At 25.9% G+C, this 20,398-nt stretch overlaps 3 protein-coding genes and 2 non-coding genes across 6 annotated transcripts; 2 read left to right on the forward strand and 3 right to left on the reverse strand.

The window, feature by feature from the left end:
* Window positions 1-3,820: 3,820 nt before the first annotated feature.
* Window positions 3,821-3,892, reverse strand: LOC124940809. The gene has a single exon (XR_007099543.1). It is a non-coding gene; the product is annotated as a small nucleolar RNA snoR60 (small nucleolar RNA).
* Window positions 3,893-4,148: 256 nt separating this feature from the next.
* LOC124940810 lies at window positions 4,149-4,220 on the reverse strand. The gene has a single exon (XR_007099544.1). It is a non-coding gene; the product is annotated as a small nucleolar RNA snoR60 (small nucleolar RNA).
* Window positions 4,221-10,429: 6,209 nt separating this feature from the next.
* Window positions 10,430-11,862, reverse strand: LOC124937826 (probable inactive patatin-like protein 9). Its single transcript, XM_047478156.1, has 2 exons — window positions 10,876-11,862; window positions 10,430-10,798 (listed from the first exon to the last, which is right to left on the reverse strand). The coding sequence occupies exons 1-2, from the start codon at window positions 11,809-11,811 to the stop codon at window positions 10,568-10,570; spliced, it is 1,167 nt and encodes a 388-aa protein (XP_047334112.1). The 5' UTR covers window positions 11,812-11,862; the 3' UTR covers window positions 10,430-10,567.
* Window positions 11,863-13,617: 1,755 nt separating this feature from the next.
* Window positions 13,618-15,532, forward strand: LOC124939863 (40S ribosomal protein S18-like). Its single transcript, XM_047480318.1, has 4 exons — window positions 13,618-13,707; window positions 13,800-13,960; window positions 15,002-15,190; window positions 15,282-15,532. The coding sequence occupies exons 1-4, from the start codon at window positions 13,705-13,707 to the stop codon at window positions 15,385-15,387; spliced, it is 459 nt and encodes a 152-aa protein (XP_047336274.1). The 5' UTR covers window positions 13,618-13,704; the 3' UTR covers window positions 15,388-15,532.
* A 1,009-nt stretch (window positions 15,533-16,541) lies between these two features.
* On the forward strand, window positions 16,542-18,505 carry LOC124940455. Of its 2 annotated transcripts, none has more exons than XM_047480975.1 (3): window positions 16,542-16,680; window positions 16,831-18,212; window positions 18,313-18,505. In XM_047480975.1, exon 2 carries the CDS (start codon window positions 17,050-17,052, stop codon window positions 17,623-17,625), a length of 576 nt encoding a protein of 191 aa, XP_047336931.1. In that variant the 5' UTR covers window positions 16,542-16,680; window positions 16,831-17,049; the 3' UTR covers window positions 17,626-18,212; window positions 18,313-18,505. The 2 variants fall into 2 exon arrangements, with proteins under 2 accessions (XP_047336931.1, XP_047336930.1); XM_047480974.1 differs by having other exon boundaries at window positions 16,582-16,680; window positions 16,828-18,212.
* The last annotated feature ends 1,893 nt before the right edge of the window (window positions 18,506-20,398 follow it).

The raw sequence follows: 20,398 nt of genomic DNA on the forward strand, positions 1-20,398 counted from the left end.
GTATTAAATTATAAAAATTAAGAAATTAGAGATAATATTATATTTATACTGTAATTTATTTTATATCCGATAAAAATGTTAATTTTTTATTCATTATGGATATGTAATTGCACTTAAAAACAACCATGACAATAGGATATATATATATAACGGTTTCCACATTGAAATTTAATTTTTTTTAAATTTTAAAATAAAAGATGTCTTTTCGAATTGTATGAAAAAGTTCAATATAATTATAAAAAAAAATTGTATTTTTTGTTTCATTAAAAAAATCAGTGATAGACTCAGCCCATAGGTATTATATATTTTATACCTGATGATTTATTTATAAAGGGATATAGGCCCAGCCCATAGGTAAGCTCCACGGTAATTTTAACCTAATTATCTTGCCGTCTTCTTATAAATAAATACCGCCGTAGTTTTCAATCTCAAATCATGAAACAGTTTTGATTTCTAGGTTTCTTCTCTCATAATCCTGTCGCCTCTCCTATTGAACCAGTTTCGATATCTAGCCTTTTTCTCCTAATCTTGCCGTTTTCATCTTCTAATTCTGCCCTAGTATCGAAATTTTCAATGAACCAGTTCTGATCTTTATCCGTTTACTTTTCTCCTAATCCTGCCAACTTCTTCTCCTAATCATGTCGTCTTTTTCTCCTCAAAATTTTCAAATGAGACAGATCGGATCTAAAACTGTCTTAGTATCCAATCTCCTAATCCTTCGAGATAAGCTTAACTGTTAAAAGAAGTTTATGTCTATAATGGTATATATAGAACTTGAGAACCTCTGGAACATGAAGTTTTGTGTGCCAGAAATATTTTTCAAGTATGAAGATGAATTGGAGATGGATATATCAGCTCCAGAGCGGTTGACCTCTTGAAGTCAACTGGTAAGAAATGCAACCAATTTGGTTGCAATTCAGATTTGTATTTAAAATAAGTTTGAAGTCCACGCGGTGAGTGGAAAAAAGTGTCCTACAAAAGTCTAATATAAGATTTATAATTTTTATATTTGAAAATGAAACAATAATGTAAGAAGTTTGATTGAAGTGTATATATAAGAATATTTTGGTATCATTTATATTTTTGTCATTTCTTTTACTTGTTTGATCTTCTACTTATTTTCAGTTTTTAATGGGTTTTAAGTAAATCATTTGACAACAAAAATAAAATCTAAGTTTGAAAAAGAAAAACAAAGATTTAATTGTAGATAAGAGAAGAAACTCTATACTATAATAAGGATTGCAATTTGAATTGTAACTGGCTATTCTACTGTATGTCCAGTTTGGGGGGCCTCGTTTAAGGTTTTTTTTACTAAGATAGGGTGTTTTTTTTTTCAATTTTGACCGAGGAAAGAACAGAAATGATATTCATAGTTTTGAAATCTAGCCCAGAAAATAAACCCGATAAATCGGTTGTCAAATTGGGCTTAATTAATTAATAAAAGTCAGAAATGCAATCAACTCAGTTAAATCCGGTCAACCCGCCAGTTGAACCGGAAATCCAGCCAGACTAGATTAACTCAACAAGTTTATATTATTTAAAAAAAATACTTATTTTTTTTTCTAATTTACACTCTCTTAGTTTCTCTCTCCCCGTTTTTTAATTACCATTGGGTTTGACTATTTTTAGTTTCATGGGAGTAAATTACCGATTTATAATTCTAGATACTAAAAATGACAAACTATTTCATTTACCTCAAGCTCCAGTTCCTACCTAAACCAAATGATTTTGATTTTACCAGACTAAAAAGCCTATTTAATATTAGCATTGAAAGTCATAATTTCAACATAGTTTATTTTCCAAGTAAAAACATAGTTATCCAAAAATCGGAGGATGTAGTTTAATTTGAAGATTTGTCCATCGCATAATTTAGTTAAGTCTATTTTATTTCAACTTCTATTAAATCCTCCGATTTTGGTTCTGTCCAGAATATTTTAAACACAATTAAATATATAAAATTACTAATATATTTATTTATTTATTAAAAAAATTAAGAGTTTTAAGTTTATTTATTTATAATAATATATAAATTTTTAATATATTATAATATATATTATATTAAAAAAAATTATATAATTTTGTTATATAATAAAATAGAGAATATGTTATAAACGATGTCCCACGGGGATTCACCGAAGTCGAATAGGACGGAAATGATAATAAAAATGATTTGTCATGGTAGAAAAGAAAAACACAAATCATACTCGAGCTTCAGATTAATGATTTTTGTTTTCACTTTGTATGTCACCTTAATCTCCGAAATAAAATGGAACGGGAATGGTAAATGCATTCCCTCCCTGAACCGTCATATACATTCTCATCCCAAACTTGAAAGTAAGGAAGATTCTTAATCTGAGCCAGGAGAAAGTTTTAAAGATTATAGAATTATAGAATTATTTATTATCATTTGTTGATTGAAAATAAATTTGAACCAAATATAGTTCAAATAGGATGTACAAGAAGAGGCCAAAAATATAATTTGTAATATATAAACCATATTAGACTTGAACTTCTTTAGCACTTATCTGTTTGATTCTCAATTGAATTTATAATTAGGAAGTATCAAAATGGGCAGGCTTAATTTAAATCAATAATAGCCAAGTTAGTTTTAAAAGGTTTCAGAAAATTTTACAAAACAGTTTTTGACTCAACTTTCAAAAACAATTTATGATAACTGCCTGAACAAGTGAACTCAAGAAACTTATATAAGTTACCTTAATGTATTAACTTTTATTTTATAGATTTTCAGCTCAAGATGCTATAGTTTTTCTAAAGGAGATAGCATACTCGCATACTCGACAACAAGTAGGAAGAACATAATATTACCATTCATTAGTTACAAGAAATTAAGAATTAATCATTCATTATAATGATTTATTTAGGGTTTGATATATTTTTGTTACCCTAGATTTAGTTTAAAAGATTGATAAAAAAAATAATTTTTAGTGAAATTTTAACCCATAATCAAATAAAAGTTTTAAATTTTCATCTTGAACCACTAAGATACAGTATTTTACGTTTAAAATCACAATAAGTTTAATTAAATAGCTTACTATCTTTGATAAATGAGTTGCCCTAAAGAGTGGGCTGTTTTAGCTTTAGTCCGAGGGCTTACCGGGTTTATCCAGAACTTGTTGGTTGTGGACAATTGGTTTGTGTTGTAAGAGTAAAGTTACTTTTTGTTGTTTGAATTCTCAACTCCACTAATGTTTGCTGCTTGTCTGGGATTCTAAACATACTTTGAACAATTCATTATAATCTAATACCAAATAGTTATCATTTTCTTTGTTTGGTTAATAAAACTAATAACAAAAAAAAAAGTAGAGAACAAAGATTGATCAAAATCATACTTAATAAATAACATTATCCTAAAAAACAAAACACCACTTTAACCTTCTTGAGCAAATACTGCATCTGTTGGAACTGTTGAATCTATGTAGTTTGCCTATATAATACAACTCAACCAATAAATAAACAAATATTTTTCCAAAGATGATTTATTTCAAAAAAAAACTAACAAACCATGATTGAAATGACAAAATGGCCACCAACATTCAAGAAATAGGAGGCATTCAGGGCTAATATTCTAGACTGCATTATTAGATCATATAAATAAATAAATTCAAATCTCAGAATATATTAAACAAGATAAATCAGATAAATTCAATACTTACTATCCAGTAGTGACATTCATACTACACAATCATAAAAAAGTAAAGCATTGAATTAGTTGAATTTTAATTATTGATTTATGACTAATCAATTTAATGCAATTCAAAATAAAACAACTTTTGATTGCTAGTAGTAGTAACTTAATAGAAGCATCGGAGACTCGGCTTTTATATCGCCCAAGATGTCTTGAAGGGGAATCCGAGTGAATCATCAAGTACTTTCCTAACAAGGAAATTTTTATAAAACCAAATAAATCAAAGATAACAAAAACATTTTATCAATGTTCTAAAAATGAAATTTGGTAAAAATAACAATAAAACTTAAAACATAAATTAAAACAAGAACATGAAGTAAACAGAGTAAAAAAACATATTAAGGTACATCATCATATGCTTATAAACAAAATGATAAAAGCATTTAATTTACAACAAATTGAAAAGATTAATAACTTAAATTCAGGTATTAGTAACTGAATAAACATCAGAGACTATGTTTTTACATCACTCATGAAGTCTTGAAAGGGAATCCGAAAAAAACATCATTTGCAAAAAAATTATAATGTCAAATATCAACCCTTCCTGGGAAGGGGTTTTCGTTACTCGATGGTCGAGCCTCATAACTCACCTTCATCTCGAGTCTCGAGTAAGACGAAAAATGAAAATGGTAAGTTTGACTATAGTGCATTTGACTTTTTTAGAGTCACCACCTAATTTACTACTCGAGAAATTAGAAGAAAAAAAATATTTTAAATATTCAAACGCGTTTTGAAATTATGTTCTTGGTTCAGTGTTTGATTACACATGAGAAAGAACTCCCGCGCTATGTCTCACGTGTCACATTACAATCTCTAATTTAAATTTCTTGTCATTTAAAATAATATTATTATACATCTTATTTATTTATTCAAACATAGGGTATGCGTCTAAACATAATCCAAACTTAAACATGTGTCTAGTTTTGTATCATTATGTTCCTAGAGCATGAGTCATAAATCTAAAATAAAAAATAAAATAGATGTATTTTAGACGAGTCGTGAAGTTCGAAAAATTAAAGTACCTAAAAAAAATGTAAAATGTTAGTTTAAAAGGAAGTAAAATCCATACGAATTCCTTGATTCAAGTTTTTTATTCATGTATTTATAAATATATATATATATATATATATATATATAATTTGAAATTTATTTTAACACAATTAATTAAAAGTAAAAGAAATTAAAAGAAAAAAAAAACGTGTTTTAAAAAATAGTTTGTTTTGTGTTTTTATAAATAATATATATATATATATATTATTTTGAATTTTTTTAGATTAAATTAAATTTCTTAAAATTGTCAAATATTGAAATTAAATTTCTAATGTAAATTAGAATTGTCGACATAGTAAACTCTATCAAAATTAATATTAACGTGATATTTAATAAAAACTAGTTAGTCCTTAGACATGATAATCTAAGTTCTAAGTGCTAAAATTTCATATGGATTTGATGTAATTTTATTTTAAAAAGTGACCTATTAATTTAATTTTTATTGTGGACAGCCAAATATTCTTAACCGTTTCCATATATTCAATGTTGGAACTTGTTATATTTGTTTTCAGAGTTAGACATGCAACTCAAATTAAAGTCATAAAGTAAATAGTTAGGAAATTAAAATCAGAATTAGCACAATTCGCAAAATTAGAAGTTTTTCACATATTATTTCAGATTTTGATAAAATTACTCAGAATATGTTACCTTTAATCTTATAAATTTAATATGGTTAACTTAATTAGTATTTACAATGAACAATTCAAAAATTCTAAGACCTCTTTCCTGAGTGAACTTGAATTGAATGTCCTACTATATAAATATTAATACAAAATCAATGATTATTTACATAGTTGATAGGGGTTAAATATAATAATAATTCTATAATTAAAACATTATACTAAAATAATCTGAATTAGAGCTTTTTCTATCATAATTTATTTAAATAAACTTGGCTTTATTTAAAAAGTATTATGTATATAATAATAAAATAATTTTATTTTAAAAGAATTAAATATTGTGATTATGCAAGATGCATGAATTAATGTTTCATTATGTTTGAATTTAAAAATAAAAACAATATAATTTCTTATAACAAATGCAAATTTGTTAATTAGTGTTGCAAAAGATGGGATATTATTTTCTTACTTTCAAATTGAAGGCAAAACAATTATTTTGAAAAAAATATTAAAATAATTACACTTTTACCCTACCTATAAGAGAGTACAGAGGATTTGGGAACAGACATCACTCAGCAAAAATATATGTAAATATAAATAAAAGTTGTAATTATTTTTAATATAAATCAAATTTTAAAATTTTAATTATGAAATCTTAACACTCTTTATAGATAGTTAAAAATATAACTCATCTTGTTTGACTTATATATAAGGTTGATAATAATATAAGTGAAAAACTCTAATTCAGAATATATATTAAAACTAAATTAAATTGATTCTTAGCTAATTCAACTTAAAAAATAAGATATTTAATCCTTTAAACTAAATATTTTACATTTGCTACCCTAAAATTCAATTAAATTATAGCATATGATTTAACAAAATTGTGCAAACAAAAAGTGTACAATCTTTTTTAATTAATTATATTTAATTCAAATAAATAATTACATTCAGAGAATTAATTTATATATAGTATAAAATAACGTCTATAAAATCAAAATTAAAATAACAAAATAAAAACTTTAATGTTAAAAAATACCATAAATAATAAATTATAAATAATAAAAAAAAATATATAATAATAATAAATAATCTTTTAACTTTAGTAAAATATAAATAAAATTTAAATTTCTTATTAGTGAGTATATATTTTACCTTAAATTTTAAAAAAATTAATAATAATATTCTAATAATACTAAAAAAATAAATTTTTCTTTTTTTTTAAGATTTTTAATTAGTATAAAGTAATGTTTCCATATATGGACTAAAGATGAATTCAACCAATTTAGCAATACCAACCAAAATAAATAATATTAATAATAATGATAATAATAATGATAAAAATAAAAATAATAGTAATATTAATAAAAAAAATAAAAATAAAATTAAAAAAAATAGTAATTTAGTAACAATTAAATAATAATAATAATATTTTGAAAAATCTATTTAAATAATAACATAAATAAAATTATTATAATTGTTCTTTTACGTAAATATCCTTAACAATTTTGTATTCTTACTCATTAATTTTTATAATAATAATATTAATAAAAAAATTGTAATAATAATAATAAAAATATTAATAATAAAAAAATATAAATAAAACTGATGTCAAACATGCATTATTTTTAATTTGCTTTATATTAATAAGTTGTATAATATATATATATATATATAATTTTTTATAACCATTTAATAAATAAATAAATAAAAAAGTTAACAAAATAAAGAAACAAAAATTTCATAAATTAAAAAAAAAAAACTATCAATGATATAAGTGACCATCTTCATCTAACTTTAGCATTATTGTAAAAATATAATAAACTTTTTATTTGAAAAAGTAACCTTTAAAAATAATAAATATATATCCTGAAGAATATTTGATATTTGTTTACGTCTTTGTATAATATTTCTTATAATAGGTCCTTTAAAGACTTGACAATGACTGCATTCTTTTTTATTTTCTTTCTTTATTTTTTATATCGTTTATCAAATTGTCGGTGTTGTCCAACTTAACTTAATTTAAGATTTTACTTTTCACCACTTATTCTTATCAACAACATGCATGCATTATTTTTAATATTATACTATTTCTCTAACATTTTTATGTTCAATTTTAAAAGATTCAAATTATTGATTTTAAGTCAATCTAATCATACTACTTAACAATTAATACAAATATCTCAATCTTTATTTTCTTTATATATATATATATATATATATATATATATATTTATATATATATATTTGTTTTACACCTTAAAATATATTAGGTCAAAATAATTTTATAGAACTTATAATTTTCTATTAGAATAGTTTTTTATTACTTTTTTTTATCTTATATATTTTAATGGGTGTATTATAATTGTAGTCTTATAAGTTATCGTATTATAATCAACTATGGACCACAATTATGCGGTGTCATGCTATTTTTTCTTTAATTAAAATAAAATTATCATATTATAATCAACTATATAAAATTATATTTTTTTCTTAAAGATATTGTCTGGTTAACTATATATAACTTGTCACCAATCCATATATATATATATATATATATATATATATATATATATATAAAATAACATGTTAACAAAAAATTATAATTCTTTAAAATATTCTATTTTATCAAAAAATTATAATTCTTTAAAATATTCTATTTTATCAACATAAATTGATTTGAAAATCTTCATTCAAGATTGAAGAATTAAAGATTTATTCAAATTCTCAACTTTATATTGTAAATATTGTTGATCTTGAGTTAAGTTTAAATTCTCAAAATATTCAAAATTACCGCTTAAAACTTCTTGATGAGATTTCATTTTCATCGTCAAAATTCAAAAGGATCAAAATGTTTGACACTATTTTTGTTTTCTTCTTTTAGGGAAAATATTTTCATAAAATATTACATTTTAAAATAACAATTTCATTTGTATCAATTTAGTAAAATAAATGTCCTATACTATCAAACTTAAATTTATTTGAAAAGTATAGATAGTATAAAAAAGAACATTAAAAAACTACAACCCATTATCTAAATTTTAAAAATTATTAATGTCCTTAAACTTATTAGGAATTATTTTGATGCTTTATTGGTTTTTCTTTTTCTTTTATGTTATTATTTATTTGTATTTTAATAAGGATTGTGTCAAGTGTTATCATATAACTTGTATTTAGCACAAATAAGTGTTTATTTTACCTCTATTTGTGATAGAATAACAAAATTCAAACTTCTCAAAAGATATATGGATTAGCTATTTTATATTTTATTTTATTTGATATTAAATATTACATTTATTTAGTGGTTGCAAAAGAAGGTAACTTTATTTAGTGGATGCAAACAAAAAATATATTTAAAGAAGTGGGGTGGGTAGGGGTGAGCAATGAATAGTGGAGAAAGGGGACAAGATCTTATCATAAATCTATTCACATATTTAATAACATCACCTACCAATAAACTTCAATTATTATTTTCATATCTAATATCAATTAATTCTCTCCTTAATATTTTATTTATACTATTACTTGATATTATTTTATTTTAATTTTATAATTAAAAAGCAAACCACCTCTCTTAAACGCCTATCCTTCATTTGAAGGTCAAGTTCATGGACCCTCCCATCATTTTTTTTGGGCTGTTCTCCATACAAGTACCTACTCATATTATTTTTATTTATTTTTAAATATTATTTAAAACAGTACCAACCGACGATTAATCGGTTATTTGTTTTATCCATTTTAATATATTTAATGATTTGGATTGAATTATGTAAAGTTTTTATACTGAGATTAGACAGCTTATAATATTTACATTGTAATTTGATTAAATTGATACCATATTATGAGATTATTAATCCAATTAAATTAGGTTTCTTCATTTCAGTGGCTAATTTAGTCATGTGTTTGTATTACTTTTTAGCTCTCAATTTAAATATAATGGAAATAATTTATTATTTGTGAGGTTTTATCCCAATTGATGGATACAAGTTCAAATGAAACTTATGGATATTCATAATTCATAGGTTCAATAGAAATATGGTATCCTCTGTCACAAATTCAGGGAATGTTTGTTTAATTCCTTTTTTATTAGAATAAAAAAATAAAATAAATAAGTTTCAAATGATTAAAGTTTTGTAAAAAATATTAGGATAGGTTTGGATGAGTGTATTTGAAAATAGATCGAAATTCTAATTTCACGAGAATTCACATTGAATACAATCCAACTATTATTTTTCTTTAGAAAATTATATATTATAATTCAATCACAATTTATATTACAAAAAATAATATAATAAAAAAAAATTTAATATATATTATCTATTTATTAAAATATTGATTTGACACAACCAATTATCAAAAGATTTTTTTTTAAATTTATAAGTTTAACATGTTAACTTTATAAATTCAAACAAAAAATATCGACTTGACATCGTAACCTATTAGGTTCAAAAAACAAAATATCGAATCAAATGGTTAACTTTTTAAATTAATATATATATATATATATATATATATATATATATATATATATATATATATATATATATAAAGTTCAAAATATTAACGCTTACTCAAATAAAAATTTACATATACAGTTATATCTCCAACACTAACTAAATTCGATATTTTAATATAATAAATTTAAAAAATAAATTATCAATTCAAAACTTTATTCGTGTTTCAAATTATAAAAAAATAAGTTATTTTGTTTTAAAAAACATAAAAAATAATAATAATAATTTAAAATTACAATTTCAAACTAAAAAAATAAAATTGAGAAATATAAATTATAATTAATTGAATTTGATTACGGAATCACCCTTAAAGTTGTCGGATTCTATTTTTACTAAAAAAAAAATACCTTTAATTTTATAACTCTCATTTATCCTTCATTTAAGTTAATATAATAACAAGAAATTGATACTGTGCTAACTTAATTCATAAAGTAAATTATTTATTTAAAAAAAAACAAAAATATAAAACTCAGAAGAAAATGATGTGTTTTTATGAGAAATATAATGTTATTTGTTTTATTCAATCTCCAAACATATAATTACAAAATAAAAACACTCACTTATACTTTATATGCACTATTGTATAAGATTATGCCTCCCTTTAGGCAATACAAATAACAAAATTTAAATTCTATATATATTTTATATTATATATATATATATATATTATATATGAACTAACGGCCGTTAAGAAGTTGACTAATGGCGGTTTCCTTAGAAGGGCTAGCTGGCAAGCTTCCTTTCCCCATAGCCATAAGACGTTGCACAAATCCTTCTATTCTTTCTCCGTTAGTCTCCGTTAGTAACCGCTTCCCTCCAAACGGCAAAGTCTCCACCCCTTTCTCCGTTAACACTCCGTCCATACCCCGCCGCCCCGCCACCGCCGGCGCCGCCATGGTTCCGTATGCCTGCACATTTATTTTCCATTAACAAGATCGAATTCATAATATTATTATTGTTATTTCTATGGTGAATCTTTAGTTACCTGGATTCTTAGATAATCGGAGCGATTGAAACAGAAGGCGTTTCCGATCAGCTGATCGACGGTGTCGGAGACACCGTCACAGGCGATTTCAACGACGGTGGACGTGGAGCAATGGCTTGTATGACGGAGATTTGGATTAATAGGAGAGATCATTGTAGGTCCGTTACCTAGAGATAGGACTAACAGATCTTCAACGCCGGTAACTAAAGGAAAGTCACGTTTATTGTGCAGAACGTGCGTAACCGCTGCAGAAGTAGGATTGTTCATCACTAAACCTCCATCGATTGCGATGCAAGAGGTTTTTTCATCGACGGAAGTCAGTGGAAACGGTTTGAACATCGATGGAGTACCTGATGTTGCACGGCAAACTTTCCATAGATCGAAATCATAGCTTGCGGATTCTGAAGCGTCGGCTTTGGAGAAGACGAACGGTGCAGAGCTATTCAAATCGAAGCAAGGAATTAAGAGAGGTTTACATGTATCCTTCAGTGTTAGTAGTTTACCGTCTTCTCTCCTTAACGCTTCTTTCAGAACCTTATCCATACTCCTGCCAGAGTACCTTCTTCTCCGGCGGAAAACTCCGACGTTTGTTGGATTAAACAGATCGGATTGCCTGTCGGTTACGAAATCGAGCGCGTCTTTAGCAGTGTAAAGAGGACGGCCATTACCGTCGTCGGCTGCGAGCATTGTTGCGAAGATTCCACCGATTCCTGTGCCAGCGATGATATCGAAGAAATCTGCGATGTGTGAGTTAGGATCGCCGGTTTTGGCACGGATCTGTTGTTCGAGGTGGATGAGAGAAGATCCTGCTACAATGCCGTCGGTGGAGCCTCCGTCAATGCTGAGAATTCGCGTTTTCTTGTTGTTTTCGCCGTTGTAGAGCCATTTCTGCTCTAACTTGGAGAAGATCTCGAGCGTCATATTCGCTAATTCCATAGGATTTAGAGTGTAGAGATTTGAGAGTAAGTGAGAAGTAGATATGGATGGAGAAAGAGTTTGGAAGAGAGCAGTTATTTATAGAGGGAGGGAGAGAAATATGAGTTGGTTCTTCTCTTCTTCTTCTACGAAGGACACCCACCCACCGTCGTCGTGTGAGTGGAGTGAGAGTGACCGCCTTTCGTTTTCAAATAACTCTTTTCTTACTTACCTTTCAATCACCACCATTCAATATTAGCTCCAAATATTTTATTCTTTACTTAACTAGTCTAATTATTTACTATCCTAAATAGCTTCTTGATTTCATTGTAAAACATGTAGCCCGAACTTTCAAATAAACTTGTGTTTTCTTATTTTCACGTACTATTTTTTGTTTTTTAATCATCACGTTTTTAAATGAAAAATATTTAAATTTGTTTTGGACTTGTTTTTATAAAATTGAGTATTCGTATTGTTTTTAAAATTTATGCATTATAATTTGTTAAAGTTGGTTTAGGTGATTAAAAAATATATAATTTAATGAAAAATTTGAGAAATTTTGAATATGAATAAATTTTGTATTAATTTTTCAAATAATAGCATTGTGTACGATTTACTGATTTGAATGTATTTGTTTTATAAAAATAATATTTTTTTTAAATATAGACGTTCAAAATTGTTGGATACAATTTGAATTGCTTAAGAATTGTGGATGTGTGGAAATATATTAGAGCTTCATATTTACCATTTAAATATCAAGCCCATTTCATTGAAAATAAAACAACTCAAATTTGAGCGATAAATAATAATTGGATTTTAAAAAATATACTGAATAATATTTTACAAATATATATATTTTTTTTAAATTCAAATAGAGTGTTTTTATTTAAGATATAGAAAATTAAAATCATAACAAAGTGTAAACTGAAAAAATAAATGTTTTTTTATATATATTTTGACATTTTAAAATCAATCAAAACGTGATTCATTACCTGGATTTAAGACCTATACAATTTAATTTGTATACCGACCAAGAAATTACAAGGAAATTGAGATTAAAGCTATGTTTTATAGGGTCCATTCCACAGCTACCCATTCTTCATATTATTATTTATTAAAGGTTATTTTCATTCACACTTCTAAAATATCACTTTTTTTTATCTAAACTCATTGATTACATTTTTGTTTTTAAATCTATTAATTATTTTATTTTATAAAAATAATTAAAATAAAATATATTACATAATATTAAAATAACACATAATTTTATTTTTGCTTAATGTTATGAATATAATATATATATATTTAAAATTAAACATATTAAATTAAATAAATATAATAAATTAAAATTAAATACATTTAATAAAAGTTAAAATTAAAAATATAAAATAAAAATTAAAATAATATACATATTTTATCTTTATAATTCAATTTTATTCTATACCATTTTTGTTTTATATTTCACTCATCATTACAAATATTATATTATTTTACAAGTAAAAAAATATATGTGTTATTTTATTTTTTATTTTAATTATTTAATTAAATATTATTAATTTTCATTTATATTTATAATTCATGAATTTATAGAATAAAATGTTAATATTTTGAAAGAGTTAACGAAAATATGTCAAAATAAAAAATAGAAAAATAATTAAAAAATAAAATTTGGAAGAAAGAATGGATAAAAATAATAAAAATACTATTAGGAAAATATTTAAAAATTTAGTGTAAAAGTTATATGGTTTTAAAGTATAAGACCAAAATTAGCACCACGAAAATCATTATGGGCAAAATTGGATTTTATTTTGTATTAAAGCGAGAGTTTGGGATCTTCAAACTAGGGTTTAGCTATTCCTTGTTCTCTGCTGCCGCATTTCACATTTCCTCAGAGCTCAATCTCAAACCCTAACCATGGTGAGTTTTTCATTCGATCTTTCCTCTCTACATGTTCGATTTTCCACTGTTTAAAATCTATATTGTTGTTGATTTTCTTTGTCTTTCTACAGTCGTTGGTAGCCAATGAAGAGTTTCAGCATATTCTTCGTGTTCAGAACACAAATGTCGAAGGGAAGCAAAAGATTATGTTTGCCATGACCTCTATTAAGGGTATCGGGCGTAGATTCGCCAATATCGTCTGCAAGAAGGCTGATGTCGACATGAACAAGAGGTATAAACTAAGTAAATGACTCATATTCTTAGTGTGATGTGTATGGTAGTTTTATTTGCACCATTGGCCCTAGATATATCTAAAGAATGAATAGAAATTGCTATTCTATTTAAATATCGAATAGAAATTGCTGAGTTATCTACTTCTAGTACCAGGTTTGTTGAGAGAAAACTGGTTAGAACTGAGCAGATTAATGATTAATTGAAGCAATAATAGATTATGAAAGCTTTGTGTGCTCAATAGCAAGCATGAATGGACAATATAATCATAGTAGATGATGATAACCTCTTTTGTTTGAGCTTGATATCTCAAATCTACATGGTTGTATAACAAAAACCCTATGATTATAACATCTAAATGAGGCTTGAGTAAAGATGGTATGATTAATTTATCTTCTAGCAATGATGGAGGATGAGATATCTTCTGCTGTCTTGATATTAGTCTAGGTGAAGATATTTGGATATGGATAAGTATGAATATGACTAATATACACTTGTTAATTTTTGTTAGTACCTCTTAAGGGTTGATATTCGCCAAGGATAAGTATGAATATGACTAATATACACTTGTTAATTTTTGTTAGTACCTCTTAAGGGTTGTGATATTCGCCAAGGATAAGTATGAATATGACTAATATACACTTGTTAATTTTTGTTAGTACCTCTTAAGGGTTGTGATATTCGCCAAAGTTGAGTCTTGAATATGACTAATATACACTTGTCAGTTTTTGTTAGTTGACTCTTGGTTAGATTGTTTAATATTTTGGTACTTGAATATGACTAATATACACTTATTAATTTTGTTAGTTGGTTCTTGGTTAGATTGTTTAGTCTTTTGGTACTTGAAATACTTCTATAACTTAAACTTGTAAAATCTTGTGTTTCTTCTTTTGTTCTTTCTCTATGCTTTTATATTTGTACAGTTGATTGATCAAACAACTTATTTTTGAATTTTATAATCATGATGATGAATAGACTACAAGATTCAGTCTTACTATATTCTATCAATTCAAGTCATGGACATTGTTCTTTATATTTGCAGGGCTGGAGAGCTTTCGAATGCTGAGATCGATAACCTGATGAGCATTGTTGCCAATCCACGTCAGTTCAAGATCCCAGACTGGTTTCTTAACAGAAAGAAGGATTACAAGGATGGTAAGTTCTCCCAGGTGACTTCTAATGGTCTTGACATGAAGCTGAGGGATGATTTGGAGAGGTTGAAGAAGATCAGGTGTGTATTTTTTTTCATATTGAAGGCTTGAATTTGAAATGGAGCGCCTTTCTTTTAAACTGAGTTTGTGAATGGTGGTTGTGTTGAACAGGAACCATCGTGGTCTACGTCACTACTGGGGCCTTAGGGTTCGTGGTCAACACACCAAGACTACCGGTCGCAGGGGAAAGACTGTCGGTGTGTCCAAGAAAAGATAGATTTTCTTCTCTTTCGGTTTCTATTGTTCTTTTCGTTTCGTTTTTGAGACAATCTATGTATGAGTTGGTTCAATCTTTTTTGCAAAAGATTATAGATTCTGGATGATTATTTATTTACATGCATTATGGATCTTTTATATTTGTTGATGAGTCAAAGTTTAAATTCTCATTCTAAACAATTTATTGAAATCAAGCTAATAACTGTAGATTGGTGAGCACTTGAGCTAGTTTATCTAGTGATTTATCTATTAAATTTGAGCCTTAATTATAAACTGTTAAATTTTTTATTTAATTTGCTTACATAATTAATTTGTTTTACGATTATTGATTTTTAATGTTAAACTTCATATATATCTTCATTTTAAACTTGGTAACTTTTTATCTATAGATCAATTTTAATAAAACTAACTAATAAAAACGAAGTGTGAAAAATAATATTATTTTAAATCCTGTTAAAGTTTAAAAATTAATAAGAATAAAAAAATGTTCAATTATAATATTAATTTAATTCTGAAATGCTTAATGAATATTAATGAATTTTTTATTGAAAAAAAGTAAAATCTTAATGATATATTTTTGAAATTATAGTAATTTGTAAATAGTGTAAATTAATAAAAAAAAAAATATTGGATGAATTTTTTTCTCAAATATTTTAATAAATATACAATGTAAATAATATATTTATGTATTCTCATATATTATAGGAGTTTAGATTTATCCTCACATATTATTTTTATAATACTATTAAATTATTTATACCATAAAAATATATATTTCAGATAACTTTTATTATAAATATTTTTTAGTTTATACTAAATTTTATTTAGAAACCATGACTCTTTCTTCCTTTGATTTTATAAAATAATAAAAATAGGATATTATTTTATTACAAAAAATAATAATAAAAATTATCACCGCTTCCGCTTGATTCTTGGAACTTGTAATAGGGATTGGTGTGTTGTGGGACTTGTTTGGTTTAGAAAAACAGTGAAAGCAAATTTTAATTTTGATAAAGATAAAAGATAAAGATAAAATATAGTAATTATTCACTTTTACCTTTATTTAATATTTTGCTCACTTTACCATATTCTTGTCTCTTTATTTAAATTTTTTTCCAAACAAGGCAGAGGACCTGAAACGTGATTTAAATAGACTTGTGAGTTGTTTGAAATCCGGATGATTCTAGTTCTGTACTATTTAATATTATGAAAAAAGAATTTGATAGAAAGATCTAACTTGTCATTTGATTCAGTCACACTCTTTACTTTCGCAAACTACCACTCTTTGTTTCAGGTAATTCTTCGAATCTGTTCATCATTTGTAAATCTTAGCTTGTTTCTCCATTGAAATTGCTTTGATCTGATCTGAGATCTGATCTGTTTTTTCATTACTTTTGCTTTCGATTGACGTAATCTAAACTTATATACGTTATTTTTCTAGTAGATTTGGTCCTAGCGTTGAACGATCTGAGGAAGTTGACGGTTTCTCGCCGATCTGTTTGTTTATTGCTCGATCTATGTTCAGTTTTGACTTAAATCAACGCGAATCTGATATGATATTGGAGATCTGAAACGCGGTTATCGTTTTCACTTGTTTCGTTCTTTCATTTGTGTCGTTAGTTTGTAGATCTAGGATATTTCTGCTCTTGAGTAGATTGTGAGCATGATGGAGACGTTGTTTGTTGTTGCTCAACATAGTAGAAGCATCAAAAGTCATAGTCCTTCTAGATATGGCTCTTTTGATTCTCCTCCTTCGAAAGGTTTTAGAGATATTAATTGTCGATCATTTCAATCAGGACATGGTATACTTCCTACCCCTCAGAATTCCTATTCATCGGTTCCTTCGCCAAAGGATTTGAAAACCTCTAAATGTAGTAATCCAATGGATATTCCTGTTAAGAGTGGACGAGTTGGTTCTCCTAAAGAAGATAGGTTTGATAGATTTTCTTACTCTGAACTCTGGGCAGGGCCAGCATATTCAAATTCACCCCCTCCCAGTTCATTGCCAATGCCTAAGTTTTTCACAATTCATCATCCTAAACGTACTGTGTCACTTGAATTGCCTCTTTCTCCATCCTCTGAAATTGACTTTGACCCTATATCTGAGAAGGCCAAGTCTGCACCTTCTTCACCCACCAGAGCATATCATGACAGTTCAGTTAATGATTTGTTTGATGTTGCTGATACCGCGACAAAGACCTTGCGTCGCATTCTCAATCTCGATATATCAGATGAATGAAGTAATCGAGGGTGGGTGGACCTTCACTCTTGTAAATATAAGTTGTATATAGAATGAATAAGTTAATCTCCTTCAGAAGTTCCTTTTAAGTAGTCTTTAGATAAATCAAGAGGAGGTGGATAGTATACTGATCACGAGTTTCATGGATTTATGAATTTGGGTTTGGACTGTTGGAGATGTTGCAAGATAACCTTCATTATTGATTTTGATGCAGAAGGCTGCTATTATAATTATTGACATCATCAATAGACAGACATTAGGGTTCATCTCTTTTACACTTTAGCCATCTCTGGTCTTTCCTCCCTACTTCAACAGTTTCTTTCTTTCTTTCTAATCTTATCCTTCTAATGGGGAAGAGTTGTGTATTCCAATTATCCTACTTTTTCTACCTTTTATCGGAGAAAGTGGGAAGAGGAATTAAATAGTTCTACATCTGCTGTTGTTTCATTTATATGATTATCGTACCCTTTTGCTTCTTCTAATCTTAGTGAGTTTTCTTCGCCTCTAGCTTTAATAGTTAATTCCCTTCTATCATGATCCTTTTGAAACTGCTTGCTGATCAGAGCCAATTCCTCCTTTAACTACAGGTAAAAGTCTTTTCCTTTGAAATCCCTCATGTCATCCTTTTTAATTTGTTCTTGATGGTTAGTTTTAATTGAATATTTTGTTTTTTTGATCTTGACACAGCTCATCAGAACTGAATCTGCCATAAGATGACTATGTTGTTTCTTTGTAGTATTATTATTATTTCCTATTTCAGTGCTTTTATTATATCTAATGTGTTGAACTGGTGTATTTATCTATCTTTGTATTGATACTTTATATTATGCTTTTATCTATCAGTGTTAAGACTTTATAATGCTATTTAAGTTTGTTGTCAGCTGACCCTTTTCTTAGTTTTCTGGTCAAATTATTATTGTTTTTAGTTCATGGCTAATGGTTAGATTTCAAAAAAAAAGGCATAGTCTTCAATGTGTTTGTTTATTTAGGGCTTGTTCAAATTATGGTTATTTGAACGGCTTGTTCAAATTATGGTTATTTGAACAGTCAATGGATCATCTTTAGTGATTTGAGTATTATAAGAAAAAGGGTATAAATATATTATGAATATATGATATTTTTTGTATTTTGGTTGATATTTGAAAGATATGATAATGAATTATTTGAAAATGGTTTTATGAACTAGGTGTCATTATTAATGGTGAATTTGTGATCTTTTGCACATGTGTTTTTATTTCTGTTAGGTTTTTGTATGATCATTATTTTTATACTATGACATTTTTGAAAAAATAAAATAGATATGGATTTGATGATTATGTCTTACTAAGTTTTGTAGTTGATTTAATGTGAAATTATTATATCTCTTCTAGATTCTAGTCAAAATAAGCTTAAATAGTCAATAACAACATAAAAACTTTTGGGAGTTAATGTTTTTATTATATTTGAAAAACAATTTGGTGATTACAATTCATTTGATATAAAAATGTAGATGTTTTTGCTTTTGAAGTTGCACTATCATTATATAATATAGGTATATTAATTTAAATGTGTATTTGTAACATTTGTATTACTAAAGCAAGATGAAACTATTTAAATTTGATACAAAAAGTAGTACAAAGATATAAAACCTTCAATCCATTTAAGCACAACCCTAATTGAATCCTATTGTACTCTCAAACTATTTATTATGTATGTTAATTTAACGATGAAAATAGTAAGAAACTGATCTAATTAACTCACTTAAAATCCATAATTTTAATAATAATAATTAAAATTATTTATTCTTTGCATAAAAAAGTTTTGGCAATACTCAAATAAAAAGAATAGGCATAAAATTTAAATTAAAGAATTTAGATTGGAAGTCATAACTATAATAACCCATAAAGCACTTTGAGGTTAAGCATGATAATGAATAATTATGTTTTCTTTTTTAAATATAAATAGATATATAAAAAAATCTTGAATAACCCTAACCTACATCCAAATGATACTTAATAAATTTATTATATGTCATATGAATATTTATTTATGTTGTTATAATTAAAATGATCAAATTTATTATATTAGATTGCCCATGACATCTTTCATCTTTGCTTGGTTTAGTCTTGATAATATTTCCATGATCAAAAGTTTCAATTATTAATACAATTTAATTGAGATATAATATAATTGTGTAAGTGTAATTATTAATACAATTTCATTAGAAAAAAATTAGGCATTTAAAAGTTTTTTTTTATTAAAAATATGGAATTGAATTATTATATGTTAACTTAGTTGTAAAACTAAATTTTCAGTTCTAAAAAATAATTTACCTTTGGTACTAGGTTTATTTAAAAGGGTAATTTTTGACATTTTTGTTTGATATGATCAAGAGTTTCTAAGTTTTAAACCATTAAAAGTCTTGTATTCATATATTTTTTTATTATTAAAAATGTATTAATTCATTGCTTATGGATAACTTCCTCTAAAAAAATAATTTGGTGAATTATAATATCAAAATATAATCCCATGTGTGAGAAAATGATTGAATAAGTGATAAATGATTAAAATTTAAAAAAAACATAAAAGAGTTGAAACTTTTGGATTTATTCCCAAGTCTTGTCAGTTGTCATCAATTAAAAACAATAAAAGCCCACATTATAAAGATAGGACATAAAGTGGCCCACAAGATATTAACATATATTTTAATAATGCAATTGATTAAAGATAAGATAAGATATTACTTCTCATTGTAAATATAATATAAATTATTGATTATTAATGAACAACTTGA

Source organism: Impatiens glandulifera, chromosome 5 (assembly GCF_907164915.1).
Source record: "Impatiens glandulifera chromosome 5, dImpGla2.1, whole genome shotgun sequence".
Taxonomy (NCBI): Eukaryota; Viridiplantae; Streptophyta; class Magnoliopsida; order Ericales; family Balsaminaceae; genus Impatiens; species Impatiens glandulifera.